Source organism: Aquarana catesbeiana, linkage group LG09 (assembly GCF_042186555.1).
Source record: "Aquarana catesbeiana isolate 2022-GZ linkage group LG09, ASM4218655v1, whole genome shotgun sequence".
Lineage (NCBI taxonomy): Eukaryota > Metazoa > Chordata > Amphibia > Anura > Ranidae > Aquarana > Aquarana catesbeiana.
This window is the reverse complement of record NC_133332.1, coordinates 33704207-33719835: the sequence shown is the minus strand read 5'-3', so window position 1 is coordinate 33719835 and position 15629 is coordinate 33704207. Positions and strand designations below refer to the sequence as shown.

The 15629-nt window shown below is 43.6% G+C and overlaps 1 protein-coding gene across 1 annotated transcript in view; it reads right to left on the bottom strand.

The window, feature by feature from the left end:
- Positions 1-378: 378 nt before the first annotated feature.
- Positions 379-15629, bottom strand: part of LOC141108898 (HLA class II histocompatibility antigen, DM beta chain-like) — a 68395-nt gene continuing 53144 nt past the window's right edge. Inside the window, exons 5-6 of the mRNA XM_073600867.1 lie at positions 9554-9616; positions 379-961 (exon numbers count right to left, since the gene is read on the bottom strand). Coding sequence (XP_073456968.1) covers positions 9582-9616 — 35 coding nt within the window. The 3' untranslated portion in view covers positions 379-961; positions 9554-9581. The remainder of the gene's footprint in view (positions 962-9553; positions 9617-15629) is intronic.

Here is a 15629-nt window from a genome sequence, read left to right as displayed (position 1 = left end):
TTAAGAAAAAGGTATGTGTTTCTGGTAATTAGCACCTATCCATGTTCCCGGTATAATGGAGACAAGCCTCTGGATGGCCAAAAATTAGTGCTGGGCTGAAGCTACCCACCCACCAATATTAAGAGGGGCACAGAAAAGAGGCTTTTCTATAGGGTTAGGGTTATCTCAGCAAATAGCTTGGGGTGTATACTTTCCAAAAAGGGGTCATTGGGGGCGGGTGAACTGTCCTGACATTTTATGCCCAACATCAGAAGCTTATGCAACACATCACTCACTCTTCTAACCACTTGAAGACCAAGCTTTTTCTGACACTTTTTACAAAAGGGTCAAGTGTAGACCAAATAAATCTGTAACTAAAGCATGAGCCCCCGCCACACAGAACTGAAAGGAGTGTTAAATTAAGAAAAATACACAGTAGTAAGACAAAGATGCTGCAGAGAGCTAAAACAGCATAAAGTGAATAGTAAACATCCAACAATGGTCTTCATATATCACAGTTCCTGAAAGAAGAACAGCCCGTATTGTTCCATAACATCCTATCAGCTTCTTCATAATTCTAGCAGTTTTTACAATGAAAGTGAGTATCTGATTGTCTGGGGATCTCAGACAGTTTGACTTTCAGACTTTAATATCATCCCAATGTTCTAAGTATTTCGGAGTAGAAGGTAGCTCTAGGATTGGAACATGCTGGTGTGTTGGTATCTCAGATAATCCAGGAATGTCCTTATAGGTAGAACTTCATTGGTGGAGCTGTGGATGGTGGGGGGTTTTTACTTTCTAAACTAAACACAAGATATCCGCAATGACGGTGTATGAAGGAATGGGTTTGTGGGGGGATTTTTTTTCGACAGTTCTCACACAGTGATTGTCTCCAGAGACACAAGAAAAGGCCTTGGTCACACCAGGAACTAGGTGTAGTCTGTGTGGAGTTCTTCCTCCAGAGAAACATGTCTGCCGAGACCTGTAGGAATTAGAAATAGGAATATTATTTAAATGTGTAATCCAACCTAGAAATGAGTCCATTTCCTCCTCTGTATTCCATTATATCAGTACATGATAGCCATTGTTTGTAAAGCATTTTTAAGAGAAACTTCATCTCTATCATAACAATTACAACAAAGGCAACGTCAGAAATGTTTAGGAATAACAATCTACAAACAGATACTTATAGATAATTGTTGTTTTTTTTTTCTTTCCACGCTTTATATTCGTTTCCTCCACATCCCTCTTATGGCAGCTATTTATACTAAGGGCAGCTGAATCCATCTCCTTTTATTTTGTGGAACTCTGGGTTGGCCTCCTAGAACATTTGACAGGAACTTCCTAGGATGCATTAGTGAGGCCAGGGTTACATCACCAGTGCCTCACTCAACCAGGAAGTGGAAAAACGGTATTTGTAAGTATAAGAAAAAAAGTGTTTGTTTACCTACCCCCCGCCCGCTGTCATTTGTCTATACTCTCTCGTTCTGGGGTGACGTCACATGATGTCACCCCAGAATATGACGTCACTGCAGTCTCATCACGTCCGCGGGAGGACACAGCGTGGCCCTAATCTCGGTAAAAAGCCGATGACTCGGCTCTTTACCTATGTGATCAGCTATGTCCAATCACACCTGATCACATGTAAACAAGGAAGTGCCTGTAAACGGCTCTCCTCGCCTCACACTGGCAGAGTGTGAAGAGAGGAGAGCCGATCAGCTGATCATCAGTGCAGCCCCAACAGTGCCCAGGAGTGATGCCAATCTGTGCCCAGAAGTAATGCCATTCTGAGCCCATTAGTGATGCAAGTCAGTGCTGTCTTTCAGTGCCCATCAGTGCCACCTATCATTGTCCATAAGTGCCACCTATCAGTGCCCATCAGTGCAGCATATTAGTGCTTTCTCATCAGTGCCCATCAGTGCTGCTCCATCAGTGCCCATCAGTGCAGCCTATCAGTGCAGCCTATCAGCGCTCATCAATGCTGCCCATCAGTGCCTTTCAGTGCTTCTCATCAGCGCACATCAGTGAAGGGGAAAAGTTACTTATTTACAAAATGTTCTGACAGAAACTAAGAAAAAAACATTTTTTCCCCCAAATTTTCGTTTTTTGGCAAAAAATAAAAATCCCAGAGGTGATTAAATACCACCAAAAGAAAGCTCTATTTGTGTGAAAATTATAAAAATTTCATATGGGTACAGTGTTACTTGACCTAGCAATCATTCAAAGTGCAACAGCGCTGAAAGCTGAAAACATTTCCCTCTGGGTGATGTATGTGCAGGGATTTTACTTTGTTGCAAATTGCAACCTTTTGTTATTTTGAAGAAATAGCTGTTTGTTTCTCTGTGTCCATGTGCGGCAGTGTGGCCCTGCTGTGCCAAATCATAAACATCTACGTGATTTGGTATTCCTGGGTAGGGGGTGCATGAGCCCAGGCCTGCTGCCCTTGCTGTGCTGTAATCTGCTGCAGCACAAGATGTTTATCGGGTCCCTGCCAATGATTTATGTCTGGAACCCACTGATCAGCTGAGCGAATGACAGACCAGAGCTTTGTGTTGGTAAACAACACAGGGCTCTTCACTGTCAGCAGTGATGTGCTTTTTTTTTCTCCCTGCAAAGCACATTGCTTAGTAAAATCATCACACAGTACACACACTATTGTTAGGCACATATTTAACCCTTTGATCGCCCCCAATTTTAACCACTTGCCAGCCAGTATCATAAATACAGTGACAGTGTATAGTAGTGTTGGGCGAACGGTTCGGCCCAAGCATGAGTTCGGACCGAACAATGGCTGTTCGACCCATTTGGGAACACCCAAATTTGCAGGGTGATCGACGAGTGTTCACCGCGCTGAATGCCCTGCAATGCATGGCACGCTGCACAATGCATTCTGCGCTCTGATTGGGCCAATCAGGATGCAGTGAATAGTTGGTTGTTAAGAAGCGGGGCCGGGAATCTGGCTGCCATGTCCTTAACAACCAATGAGTCATCAGCTGTCAGCGGGATTCCCCACTGACAGCTGAATAAAAAAAAAATTAGGTCTGGTATGGATTTTAGGGCAACCCCACGCCAAAAAAAAAAAAAAAACGACGTGAGGACCCCTCAAAATCTAAACCAGACCCTTATCCAAGTATGCAGCCTGGCAGGCCAGGAAAGGGGGGATGAGTGAGCGCCCCCCCTCCTGGACCATACCAGGCCACATGGCCTCAACATAGGGGGTGGGTGCTTTGGGGCAGGGGGGACCACTCAAAAGCAACTTGTCCTCATGTTGATGTCAACCCCACGCAAAGATTTTTATTAACAAAGTTGCGTGGTCCCCCCAAAATCCTACCTAAGGGTCTAGTATGGATTTTAAGGGGAACCCCACACCAAAAAAAAAAAAAATGGCGCGCCCCCCACAAATCATTTTTTCTTTTATATTGCTGGCCGGCAATTGCAACCGTGAGTCAATTTAAATGGGTTTTGATTTGTTTTTTTTTTCTTTAGAAATGTCATTTTTGCTGCAGCATGTTCTATGTATGTTACAGATGCACCACTACAGGCAGACTAAGGGGACCCCCCAGGCAATATATTTAAAGGAATTTTTCATTTTTATTGTTGCGCTTTAAGCATCACTAAAATCACTGCTCCTTTAAAAACAATTGTTTTAAAAAAAATGTTTTTTTCATCCATACATGTCCCCCAGGGCAGTACCCAGACCCCCAATGCCCCTTCTATGGTCAATAACTTGCATATAAGCCTTCAAAATGGGGTCTTTTTATTTTTCATGTTTGGCTCCCACAGACTTTAATGGAGTTTGCGGCTCCAGGCTGAACATTTCCTCTGTTCGGGAGCTCTGCTGCGAACCGAACAGGGGGGTGTTTGGCCCATCTCTAGTGTATAATATTATCACTGATCACTGTGTTAATGTCATCGGTAATGGCAGTAGCAGTTAGTCAGTTATTACAATGTCAGTTTTTGTCAGATTGCCCACAACACTATCGCAGTCCCATTATAAGCCATTGATCTCCACCATCAGTAGTATAAAAATATTCAGTATACAGTATATACCATAGTTTGCAGACCCTATAACTGTCACGTAAATCAATATACTCTTACTAGGATTTTTTTTACCAAAGACATGTAGCAGAATACATTTTGGTCAAAATTTATGAAGATATTTGATTTTTAAAATTTTTTTATTGGATATGTTTTATAGCAGAAAGTAAAAAATATTGTTTTTTTTTCATTTCGGTCTATTTTCGTTTATATCACAAACAATTAAAAACCCAGTGGTGATCAAATACCACAAAAAGAAAGCTCTATTTGTATAAGAAAAGGATATAAATGTGATTTGGGTACAGTGTTGCATGACCGCACAATTACCAGTTAAAGCAATGCAGCGCTAAATAGCAAAAAATGGCCTGGAAGGGGGTAAAATCGTTAAAATAATATCTGGTGATCCTACCATAAATGTCCATGTTTAGGCACTTCCTGTTCATGGAGGACAACACTACCCCTGGAAATCATAAAATCCGGTGCAGACAGTCTTTGCTAAAGTGTCTCTCGTGTTCTAAAAGTGATACAACATGCGCCAAATTCACGTGCCTGTCTAGTACTTGGATTTGGCACACGTTGCGCCACTTTTAGCATGGACATAAGACACTATCGCAAAATCTTTCTGTGCCAGGGTCTCTCTGTACGCCAAAGGAGAACTGGTCCTAAAGTGGAGTTCCACCCGGAAATGGAACTTCCGCTTTTCTGGTCCCCCCCCTCCGGTGTCACATTTGGCACCTTTCAGGGGGGAGTAGATACCTGTATAATCCAGGTATCTACTCCCACTTCTGGCGATAGATCGTCGCAGATTCTGCGGTGATCTACACCATGTCCGGCCCCTCCTCCGTCCCCCCTGCTGTCTTCTGGTAGACACACAGGTCCCAGAAGACAGCAGGGACCAGTCAGGACGCGCAGCGTGACTCGCGCATGCGCAGTAGGGAACCAGGCTGTTGAAGCCGCAAGGCATCACTTCCTGATTCCCTTACTGAAGATGTCGGCGCCTCCACGTGGAGCTGAGGGACAGGTCGGCTTTGGGTGAGGACATCGCGGACGTCCTGGACAGGTAAGTGTCCTTATATCAAAAGTCAGCAGCTGCAGTATTTGTAGCTGTGACTTTTATAAATTTTTTTTTTTTGGGTGGAACTCCACTTTAATTAGCTCTACTTTCATAAGATGTAAACTGTCAGTATTTTATTTTGAATTTCCACCACAATGTAAAAGTGGTGCATGTTAGAACTACCTGAATTAGGTGCCTGAGTCGCTGTCGGAATCAAAAGTGTTGTAGATGCTTTATGAATTTGGCGCAACACATTAACCGCTTGCCGACCGTAGACTGTAAATATACAGGGGGTCCCCTACTTACAAACACCCGACTTACAAACGACTCCTACTTACAAACGGAGGGAGACAACAGGAAGTGAGATGAAATCTACCCCTAGGAAGGGAAATTCACTCCTGTAAGAGTTAATATGGGAAAAAGGTGTCTCCACTGATGCTTTATCACCAATCCTTATTTCCCTAATAACCCCAAATTTTCAAAATCCAATTGTCATTGGGACAGAAAGTGAGGTGAAATCTTCTGAACAGGGGCACAGACAGCAAAACAAATGTTACAGGGGTGATAGCCTAGGGAAGGGTTATCTAAAAGACTTAAAAATAGATTTTTTGGCTGGAGCTACACTTAAAAAATGTACCTGTTCCGACTTACAAACAGATTCAACTTAAGAACAAACCTACAGTCCCTAACTTGTTTGTAACCCCGGGGCCCCCTGTACGGCAGCAAGTTGGCTTCCCTGTGCAGAATTACATACCTGTACATGATTCTGCAGTTCCAGGTCTGGGGTGCACATGCGCACTGCCCACGACCCACTCCTGCTGTGATTGGACACAGCAGGAGCCAATCAGCAGGTCCGGCAGACCCAAGGTCCACTGGGACCCGCCGAGCATTCTCGAGGGGAGAAGAAAGGTAGAGATCCTGTGTTCCTGCTAGGCACAGATCTCTGCCTTCTCACAGTAACAGCACCTCCCCACAGTTAGAAAGCACTCCCTAGGAAAACATTTAACCCTTTGATCGCCCCTGATGTTAACCCCTTCCCAGCCAGTGTCATTAGTACAGTGACAGTGCATATTTTTAGCACTGATTACTGTATTGGTGTCACTGGTCTCCAAAAAAGTGTCACTTTGGGGTTGATTTACTGAAGGCAAATAGACTGTCCACTTTGCAAAGCCCTCTGCAAGTGCAGTTGCTCCATACACGCTATTATGCAGCGTACACACGAGCAGACTTTTCTATCTGACTGGTCCGATCGTGTGTGGGCTTCACCGGACCTGCAGCTGACTTTTCCAGTCTCAAATCTGACAGACTTTAGATTTGGAACATGCTTCAAATCTTTACGTCGTAACTCCGCCAGACCCAGAAATCCGCTCGTCTGTATGCTAGTCCGACAGACAAAAAACGACGATAGGGCAGCTATTGGCTACTGGCTATCAACTTCCTTATTTTAGTCCGGTGTACATCATCAAGTACGAATCCGTCGGACTTTTGTGTGATCGTATGTAGGCAAGTCCGTTTGTTAAAAAGTCAGTCGGAAGTCCGTCAAAAGTCTGTTGAAAGTCCACTGGAAAGTCCGTCGGACCAGTCCAGTCGAAAAGTCCGCCCGTGTGTATGCGGCCTTAGATTTTCTGCAGATTTCTGTCTTCAGATTTACCAAAACCATATCATATGAGGTTACACCTTAAGGCTGGGTTCACACCTAATGCCGATGTGGCTCACAGCAGAGGTCCTGTGCGTCCTGATTCACCATTTCAGGTCCGATATCAGCCCGAATTTTGGGCTGAATTTGGACCTGAAACGGACCAAAAGACGCACATAGCTCCTGTGCAAATTTGCACCGGAGCCGCATCGGAGATATGTGAACCGGCTCCATAGAGAGCCATTCACATTCTCCTGCTATTGCGAATTTAATGCGGAGATCCCGCATCCAATTCGCAATAGTGTGAACCCGGCCTAAAGCCTTGTACACGCGGTATGATTGTTGGCAGGGGATTGTCTGTTGACAGACTGCTGTCCTAAAACCATTAGTACGCTCCTTTTTTGTTGTCCAATTTTCGGCCAACAAATGTTGGATGACAGGCTAGTAAATTTTCGACAGCTTGACGTCAGATTTTCGTATGTTCTGTACACAAATCCGTCACACAAAAGTCGAAAGTACAAACACGCATGCTCGGAATCAATGCTCACCAAACACGAAATTAGCAAAAGGGGCCCAAAGGGTGGCGCTCAAGAGCTGAAATTCCTTGTAGTACAGTGGAACCTCGGTTTAAAAGTAACTTGGTTTGAGAGCGTTTTGATTTGCGAGCAACTTTTTAAAAAAAAATTCTGACTAGGTTTGCGAGTGTTGTCGCGCAAGGCAAGCAGAATTCACCCTAATAGAGCCTGCAGTACCGCATTTGGTGGGGGCGCCGGAGCTGAGCCGAACAGCGGCGATCGCAGTCGATCACCGCCGTTCTGTAATGCTCGGAAAGACACGGAAATACATGAAAATACCCAGTTTCGAGCCTTTCTGATGTTTGCCAAGGTCAGCCGACATCAGCCGGCCATTTCTGAGGCTCTCCTGTGCCCCCCCACCTCTGGCCACATGCGGTATTGCATCCCATTGAAGTCAATGCCGAACAAATTATTTTAGTTTCTATTGACTTCAATGGGAAAACTCGCTTTGATATGCGAGTACTTTGGATTAAGAGCATACTCCTGGAACGGATTATGCTTGTAATCCGAGGTTCAACTGTACGTCACTACGTTCGTGTTTGTGGCAGGACAATTGTGTACCGTTAGTATGCAAGACAAGATCCTGGCACACACCCTTTTGACAAAAATCAGACGCTCAGTTGGCCAACAATCTACCGTGTGTATGAGGCTTAAGAGTTTCAATTTGTATGAAATCAGGTAGGACCTTCTACTACACGTTTTTGGTAAATCTGAAGACAAAAATCTGCAGAAAATCTAATAGTGTGTATGGGGCCTATGTGTCCAATTTGTCCTGCGCAATATCACAGTCCCGCTATAAGTCGCTGATCGCTGCCATTACTAGTAATAAATAAATAAATAAAAATTCCATAAATCTATCCCATAGTTTATAGACGCTATAACTTTTGTGCAAACCAATCAATATACACTTATTGGGATTTTTTTTAGCAAAAATATATAGCAGAATACATATTGGCCTAAACTGATGAAGAAATTAGATTTTTTCCATTTTTTTTTATTGGATGTGTTTTATAGCAGAAAGTAAGAAATATTGTTTTTTTTTTTCAGTATTGTTGGTCTTTTTTTTATCTATACCGCAAAAAAAAAAAAAAACACAGAGTTGATCAAATACCACCAAAAGAAAGCTCTATGTGTGAGAAAAAAAAGACACAAATTTTGTTTGGGTACAGCGTCGCACGACCGCGCAATTGTCAGTTAAAGTAACGCAGTGCTGTATCGCAAAAAATGGTCTGGTCATGAAAGGGGGGGGTAAATCTTCCGGGGCTGTGGTGGTTAATAAGAGGGAATAATGGCAGAAAAGTGGAGCAGAATCTTTATTGAATTCCTCCAATGCTCCTACTTTGTCAGCTTATCACATCGGCTTCCGATGGAGACTACAAGAAGCCATTTAGCACACATTATGCAGATACCGTCTACTGTTGTCACCATCAGGAAACCCACCCTGACAAATACCATGGAGTCAGAAGTTTTATCCTTCCCAGCTCTATTTAGAATAGAATTTTTTTTCCCGGAAGTTAAATTTTCATACTCTAACCTGAAGAAGAAAATGTCACTTGGACTAATTGCAATGGGAAATACCCCCCCCCCCCCCCCCCGCTATGTCATTTTTATTTCAATTTGAATTTGGCATTAAAACCAAAACAAAAAATGTAATACATTGCAGTTTACCAATCATTAGATGTGGTGGCTGCATTCGTTTCCTTTGTTTTAGGCTTTTTCTCTCTGTTTTCACCTGGTGATCTGACCAGTAACACAACCCCCCCCCCCACATTAAAGTGCCCCCGCTTTGGAGGAAGGAGCACAGGAGGCACAGCAGCATCGTTAATCTAGGGGAGGGGAGTGTTAGATGTACTGGCATATTTAAATACACTAACAAGCTATAGCTGAACTCCAACTCACACTGCAATTACACAAGCAGTTACAGCAACATTTTTTTTCTTTTGGGATAAAGGTTTTATATGAATAAATAAAAGCTGATCATTGTGAGCTCCCCTGTCAATGGTAAATGGTTTGCCTCAGCACTCTAAACTGATACATTTGCAGGACAGCTTGTTCTGTTGAAAAAACACAGACTTACTGGCTGGATCACCGGGTGAAAATAGAAGAAAGAAAGCCTAAAAAAGAAAACGAATGCAACCATCACATCTAAAAACTGATAAGCTGCAATAAAATGAATGTTTGTTTTTAATGTTGCTTTTAATAGAAACAGCTTTTATTTTATTTTTGTTTGATTCCTGTTTTTCTGGATGGAATTATTAGCTGTGTACATACCTGCTGAGGAATCAGTGGACAGCATTATTTATTGGAAATCGACTCCTGGAATTGGAGAGTAACCTAAAAAAAGAAAAGAGACTGACATTATACTGGTAATCGGACGTTATTTCTAGACTGGCAATGTCCGGACATAAAGGGGATTTTCCATACTTAAGAAATTATAAAAAGGTCCTGTATCTGACTACCCCCCCCCCGCCATGTTTTTTTCCTCCCTCTTACCTCTTTTGCGGCGTTCTCACCTGAAAACATACCGACCCGCACAGTGAATCCTGCGTTGTCCCACTGCAATCTACTGTTTGACTGAAATAGATTGGGTCCCACACCGCCATCTTGGCCCCCCTTCAGCTGACCGCTAGCAATCATACACTGGGTGTGCCCATTTCTCTGTCTTTCCAAAGTACAGCCCTGCAAAATCAACCCCTCAATTTTCTGTCTCTCCATCGTACAGCCCCCCAAAATCAACCTCCCAATGTTCTGTCTCTCCATTGTACAGCCCCCCAAAATCAACCTCCCAATGTTCTGTCTCTCCATTGTACAGCCCCCCAAAATCAACCTCCCAATGTTCTGTCTCTCCATTGTACAGCCCCCCAAAATCAACCTCCCAATGTTCTGTCTCTCCATTGTACAGCCCCCCAAAATCAACCTCCCAATGTTCTGTCTCTCCATCGTACAGCCCCCAAAATCAACCTCCCAATGTTCTGTCTCTCCATCGTACAGCCCCCCAAAATCAACCTCCCAATGTTCTGTCTCTCCATTGTACAGCTCCCCAAAATCAACCTCCCAATGTTCTGTCTCTCCATTGTACCGCCCCCCAAAATCTACCTCCCAATGTTCTGTCTCTCCATCGTACAGCCCCCCAAAATCTACCTCCCAATGTTCTTTCTCTCCATTGTACAGCCCCCCAAAACCCAACAACCCCCCCCCCCCCAATTTTTTTGACTCTCCAAAGTCCAGCACCCATTTTCTGTCTCTCCACAGTCCAACCCCACATGTATTTTTTTGTCTCTCTATAGTCCAACCCTCCCCTATTTTTCTTTATCTCCAAAGTCCAGCCCCTCTCCCCCTATTTTCCTGTCTCCCCAAGTTTCAGATCGCCTCTATCTTTTTTCTGTCTCACCCCAACAATAGTGCAGCTACAACAGCCGGCTCTGAGGTTGGATTTGGGAGAAGGGTGCAGAGCAGATAGTATCTGGGAGGACATAGGGAGCCCAGTGTTGCAGTGGAGGGAGGAGGAGCTCAGAGGATCAAGTGCAGTGTCAATAGCAGCCTGGAGGGGGCATAACTAAAATCTGGGGGGGAGTCCAGCCAACCCCCCCTAGATCCGACCCTGCCTCTGGCCGCTCTGTGCACCTGATCCTGCAGTCTCCTGGGGGTAGTATTTAGCAGGGCTTTTTTTCTCAAAGAATAGGTGCAGGTACTCTTCCCTTGCACTTCACTCCTTGTCTTTGACCCCTATCCACCTCCAAGCACCGTCCTTTGGTTCTACCCCCTACCCACCTCCCAGTTCTGCCCCTTTTGAAGGATACAGAACCAAGTGTCATTTTGTGATACTAAGTAATTTGTGTGGAATTTGTAAATGATATCAAGAAAAGCAGTAAAATAGATCCCTGCAGTCATCAACAAATAGACCCCCGCCCCCCAGCAAATATAGACCCCCCCAGCAACAAAAGAACCCCCCCCCCCGCAAAAAAAATACCCCAACAACAATGGATCCACCCCAGCAACAGTGGACCCCCCCACAACAAAATACCTCCCCAGCAACAAAAAATAAACCTCAGCCACAATAGATCCATACCAGCAACAATAGTTCTCCCACCAGCCAGCATCAATAGATCATCCAGCAGCCAGTAACAATGGACCCCTTCATCCAAAGTAGATCATGACCAGCAACAATAGATCCTGCAGCGGCAACAATAGACCTCCCCAGCAACAACTGTCCCCCCCCACAACAGTAGATCTCCCCCCAAAGGCAATAGGCCCCCCAGCAGCCAGCAACAACAGACCCTCCAGCACACCCCAGCACCCCTTGCAATTACATATTTCCAGTGCTGGAGGTGCCGGAACTGCATTCCCACTGAAAAAAAACCCTGGTATTTAGTGATATAAGTATTCATAGGCTGCAAGACCAGGGACACGTCATTCTGGCCTACATCAGAATTTTTTTTTTGGGGGGGGGGCACAAAGAAAAAATAATAAAAAAAAAGAAACCACAGAAAACAAAACACATTTTTCCTTGCAGAGGGATCAGGGTTTAAAACAGAACAAACTCCCTTGTTGAGGTTAAGTATTACGCATGGCTCAAATTTCTGATGATTTCTGCTGAATAAGCTGAAATTCAAGTTTTGGTTTCCCTGAAGGCACCACCCAGGTCAACAAAAGTCAATCTAAAAATCAACCTGAGCCAAGTGGCAAATTACTGGCTGAGCAGTGACTGTATCCTATGAGATGCCATCACAATTCAGGTATGCGGGCAGCTGTAGGAGCCGTGGCTCTCTGAATACAATAGCAGACAACTGAGATGCCTCCATCCAAGCTGCCAGAGACTTTTACAAAAAAAATTTCCATGTGTTAAAATGCATGTAGGGGCCAAGAAGGCTCTCGTGTCCATATCTGGTGGACCTGCTCTGTTGTGCAACAATTTTGGGCTAAGATTTTTAGAATGGCCTCTACTCTGATCAACACCACGCTAGATCCAGACCTAGTCCTAGGGTTGCCACCTTTTCATCAAGCCAAACCCGAACACTTTAGCAACATTTTTTTTTTGCATTTAACACTATAGGATTGTAAAAGACCTGGAGCACCTTTGGGTGCCCCAAGAAGAGTAGAATTGCAGCCAATGTAGCATCCCATGAGGAACAGTGGGTGTGGCCAAATGGTGTTAATGATGGGAGAAGTTTAAGGAACGTAGATAAATTAAACAAGGTCAGTCTGTCTCCAGTACAGTCCCCCGCAGGTCAGTCTGTACCCCAGTACATCCCCCCAGGTCAGTCTGTACCCCAGTACATCCCCCCAGGTCAGTCTGTACCCCAGTACATCTCCCCAGGTCAGTCTGTACCCCAGTACATCCCCCCAGGTCAGTCTGTACCCCAGTACATCCCCCCAGGTCAGTCTGTACCCCAGTACATCTCCCCAGGTCAGTCTGTCCTCCAGTATAATGCCTCCTTGGTCAGTCTATCCCCCAGTACATCCCCCCCAGGCCAGTCTGTACCCCAGCTAAAGCACCCCCCCCACCAATATAATTAAAAACACTGGAAGCTGATGGGAAGGGAGAGGGGGATAGAAGGACTTGTGCTGCAGGACTGCCTCTGATGTGTCCGGGTTTTAGGTGGACTGAAACCCAGACACATGATCTAAAACCCAGACTGTCCGAGTGAATCCCGGACAGGTGGCAACCCTACCTAGTCCCTTGCGTTGCTGAACCATAACACACTGGACTGTACCAGAGCCCAGTTCCATCTTATACTGCAGGTCACGACAGCAGCCAAACAAACCATAGCATGAGCCTCGAAGTCCCCCACACTTTGCATTTTTGAAACCAATCATAGGATAACCTAGGCTATGATCCACAGTAGAATTGAAGCTACCATCCAAGACAAAATATAACACTTTAAAATCTGGCAACCCTGAGTGGACCATTTTCTACTCCCTGGTTTCAATAAGTCTCTCCTCAAACCCTGAGTCCTCACCCATTGTATTTGTTATAGCTTGAGTTGTTTGCTTGCTTGGAGCCGTCAGCCTCTTTCTTTCTTTCTTTCTTTCTTTCTTTCTTTCTTTCTTTCTTTCTTTCTTTCTCCTTCCTATTTTCTACCTTCTCTCTTTTTTTCCTCCTTCTCTTGAATTATTGTTTTAACCCTATGCCTTAATCCACTCTAACATGATATTGTGAGTTATTGCTTCAGTATATCCCTTGTTTACCAGTGCTGACTACTTAGTTACTGTTCTGTTACAGATTTCACATGTACCTGTGTTTTTCTTTTGTTATATGTTCAGAAGGCCTCGTGCCTCTTTTTTTATTACAGTGGGGAAAATATATATTTGATCCCCTGCAGATTTTATAAGTTTGCCCACCTACAAAGAAATGAAGGGTCTATAATTTTTTATCATAGGCGTATTTTAAATGATAGAGACAGGATATAAACGTAAAAACCAGAAAAAAAAAACATAAAACAAATGCTATAAATTGAGTTGCAGTTCAGTGAGTAAAATAAGTATTTTAGTATATCCAAACACGGTGAGTCGAGTTAAAGTGGTTGTATAGCCTTTTTTTACATTTTTACCTACAGGTAAGCCTATAATAAGGCCTATAATAAGGCTTACCTGTAGGTAAAATGAAGACCTGTACAGTTTAGGAGATATTCACCTTGCATGCAGGTGCTGACGTCAGCGGCGCATGCGGTCTGAAGGTCTGACGGACGCTGCCGGAAAATCAGAGCTCCTTGCCAGAAATTAGACACCCGTGTGCATACGCAAGAGTGACGTCATCGCGGCTCCCGCTACTCACAGCGCTGGAGCCACAAACCCCGAAGAAACGCAGAGGGGAAAATGTCCCGAAGAACACCATCCCTACAGTCCAGCACAGAGGTGGAAACATTATGCTTTGGGGCTGTTTCTCTTTCAAAGGTAAAGACTGACTTTGCCGCATTGAGGGGCCAATGAACGGGGGGCCATGTATTGTAAAATCTTAGATGAGAACCTTCTTCCCTCAGCCAGAACACTGAAGATGGATCTTCCAGCATGACAATAACCAAAACATACTACCAACAAAGAAGCGGCTCAAAAAGTAGCACATTAAGGTCGTGGCGTGGCCTAGCCAGTCTCCAAACCTTAATCCTTTAGAATATTTATGGAGGGAGCTGAAACTTTGAGTTGCAAAGCCACAGCCAAGAAACCTTAAGGATTTAGAGAAGATCTGTAAAGAAGAGTGGACCAAAACCCCTCCTGAGATGTGAAAACCTGGTCACCAACTACAAGAAACATCTGACCTCTGTGCTTGCCAACAAGGGTTTCTCCACCAACTACTAAGTTACGTTTTGCTTGGGCATCAAATACTTATTTTACTCACTGAACTGCAACTCAATTTATAACATTTGTATCGTGTTTTTTCTGGATTTTTGATTGATATTCTGTCTCTATCATTTAAAATACACCTATGATAAAAATTATAGACCCTTCATTTCTTTGTAAGTGGGCAAACTTCCAAAATCTCCAGATCATTATTTTCCCCACTTTATTCTGCATACCCATTGTGCAAGTTCTGCACTGACGATTCTTATTGGAGTACTTCCACTATATGTATACTGTATGTTAGACTTCATTCTGGAGTATACTCTGTGTTCTTCCTTATAACTTCAATAAAAAAAGTTTGAACAGTAAATGCATGTAGGCCTGAAGATTACTTAAAACCCCCAAAACATTACACATTTTCTGAAAGCAGAGACTCTTTCCCATTAAATGTTGGCATTTGCAATTGTTATGTCACATGATAATTGTGCTATTATTTATCACATTTATCAAATCTATATTTCCAGTGAAGAATACACTCAAATTACGTTAAAATTTTAGTGCATACAAATACAATGTAATGCCCAGTTTATTTACTAAAATATAAAAGATGAGGTTGTGCTGAGTAAATACATACCAAATATGTCAAACTTCCAAATTGTACATGTATGTGATATGGCAAAAGACAATGGTAATCACAACTGATTTACCTTTATTACTCATCAATTTAGAGATAACAGTAATGGTGGCCGTAGAATTATTGCTCTCATTCCAGTGTGTGATGCAAGCGTTGATTTCAAACTTCCCGATGTGGAAGTTTGCATCCCTATGTGTGTGCACACGGAGCAAGGGGCTTTGTTAATTCTTTTATTTAACTTTAATTTTCTATATTTTTTAACCTAAAATGTAACTAAATTTCACTTTTTTTGTTCATCTTGGATAGAGTAAGGGAGAATTATAACCATTAGGGAGATTTCCATTCACTTCCTGTCCCATAGCAAAAACAGGAAGTGAGAGGAAATCCCTCCAAAGTGAGGGAATCACAGGGTGTCACCAGAACTAATGTCCCCAC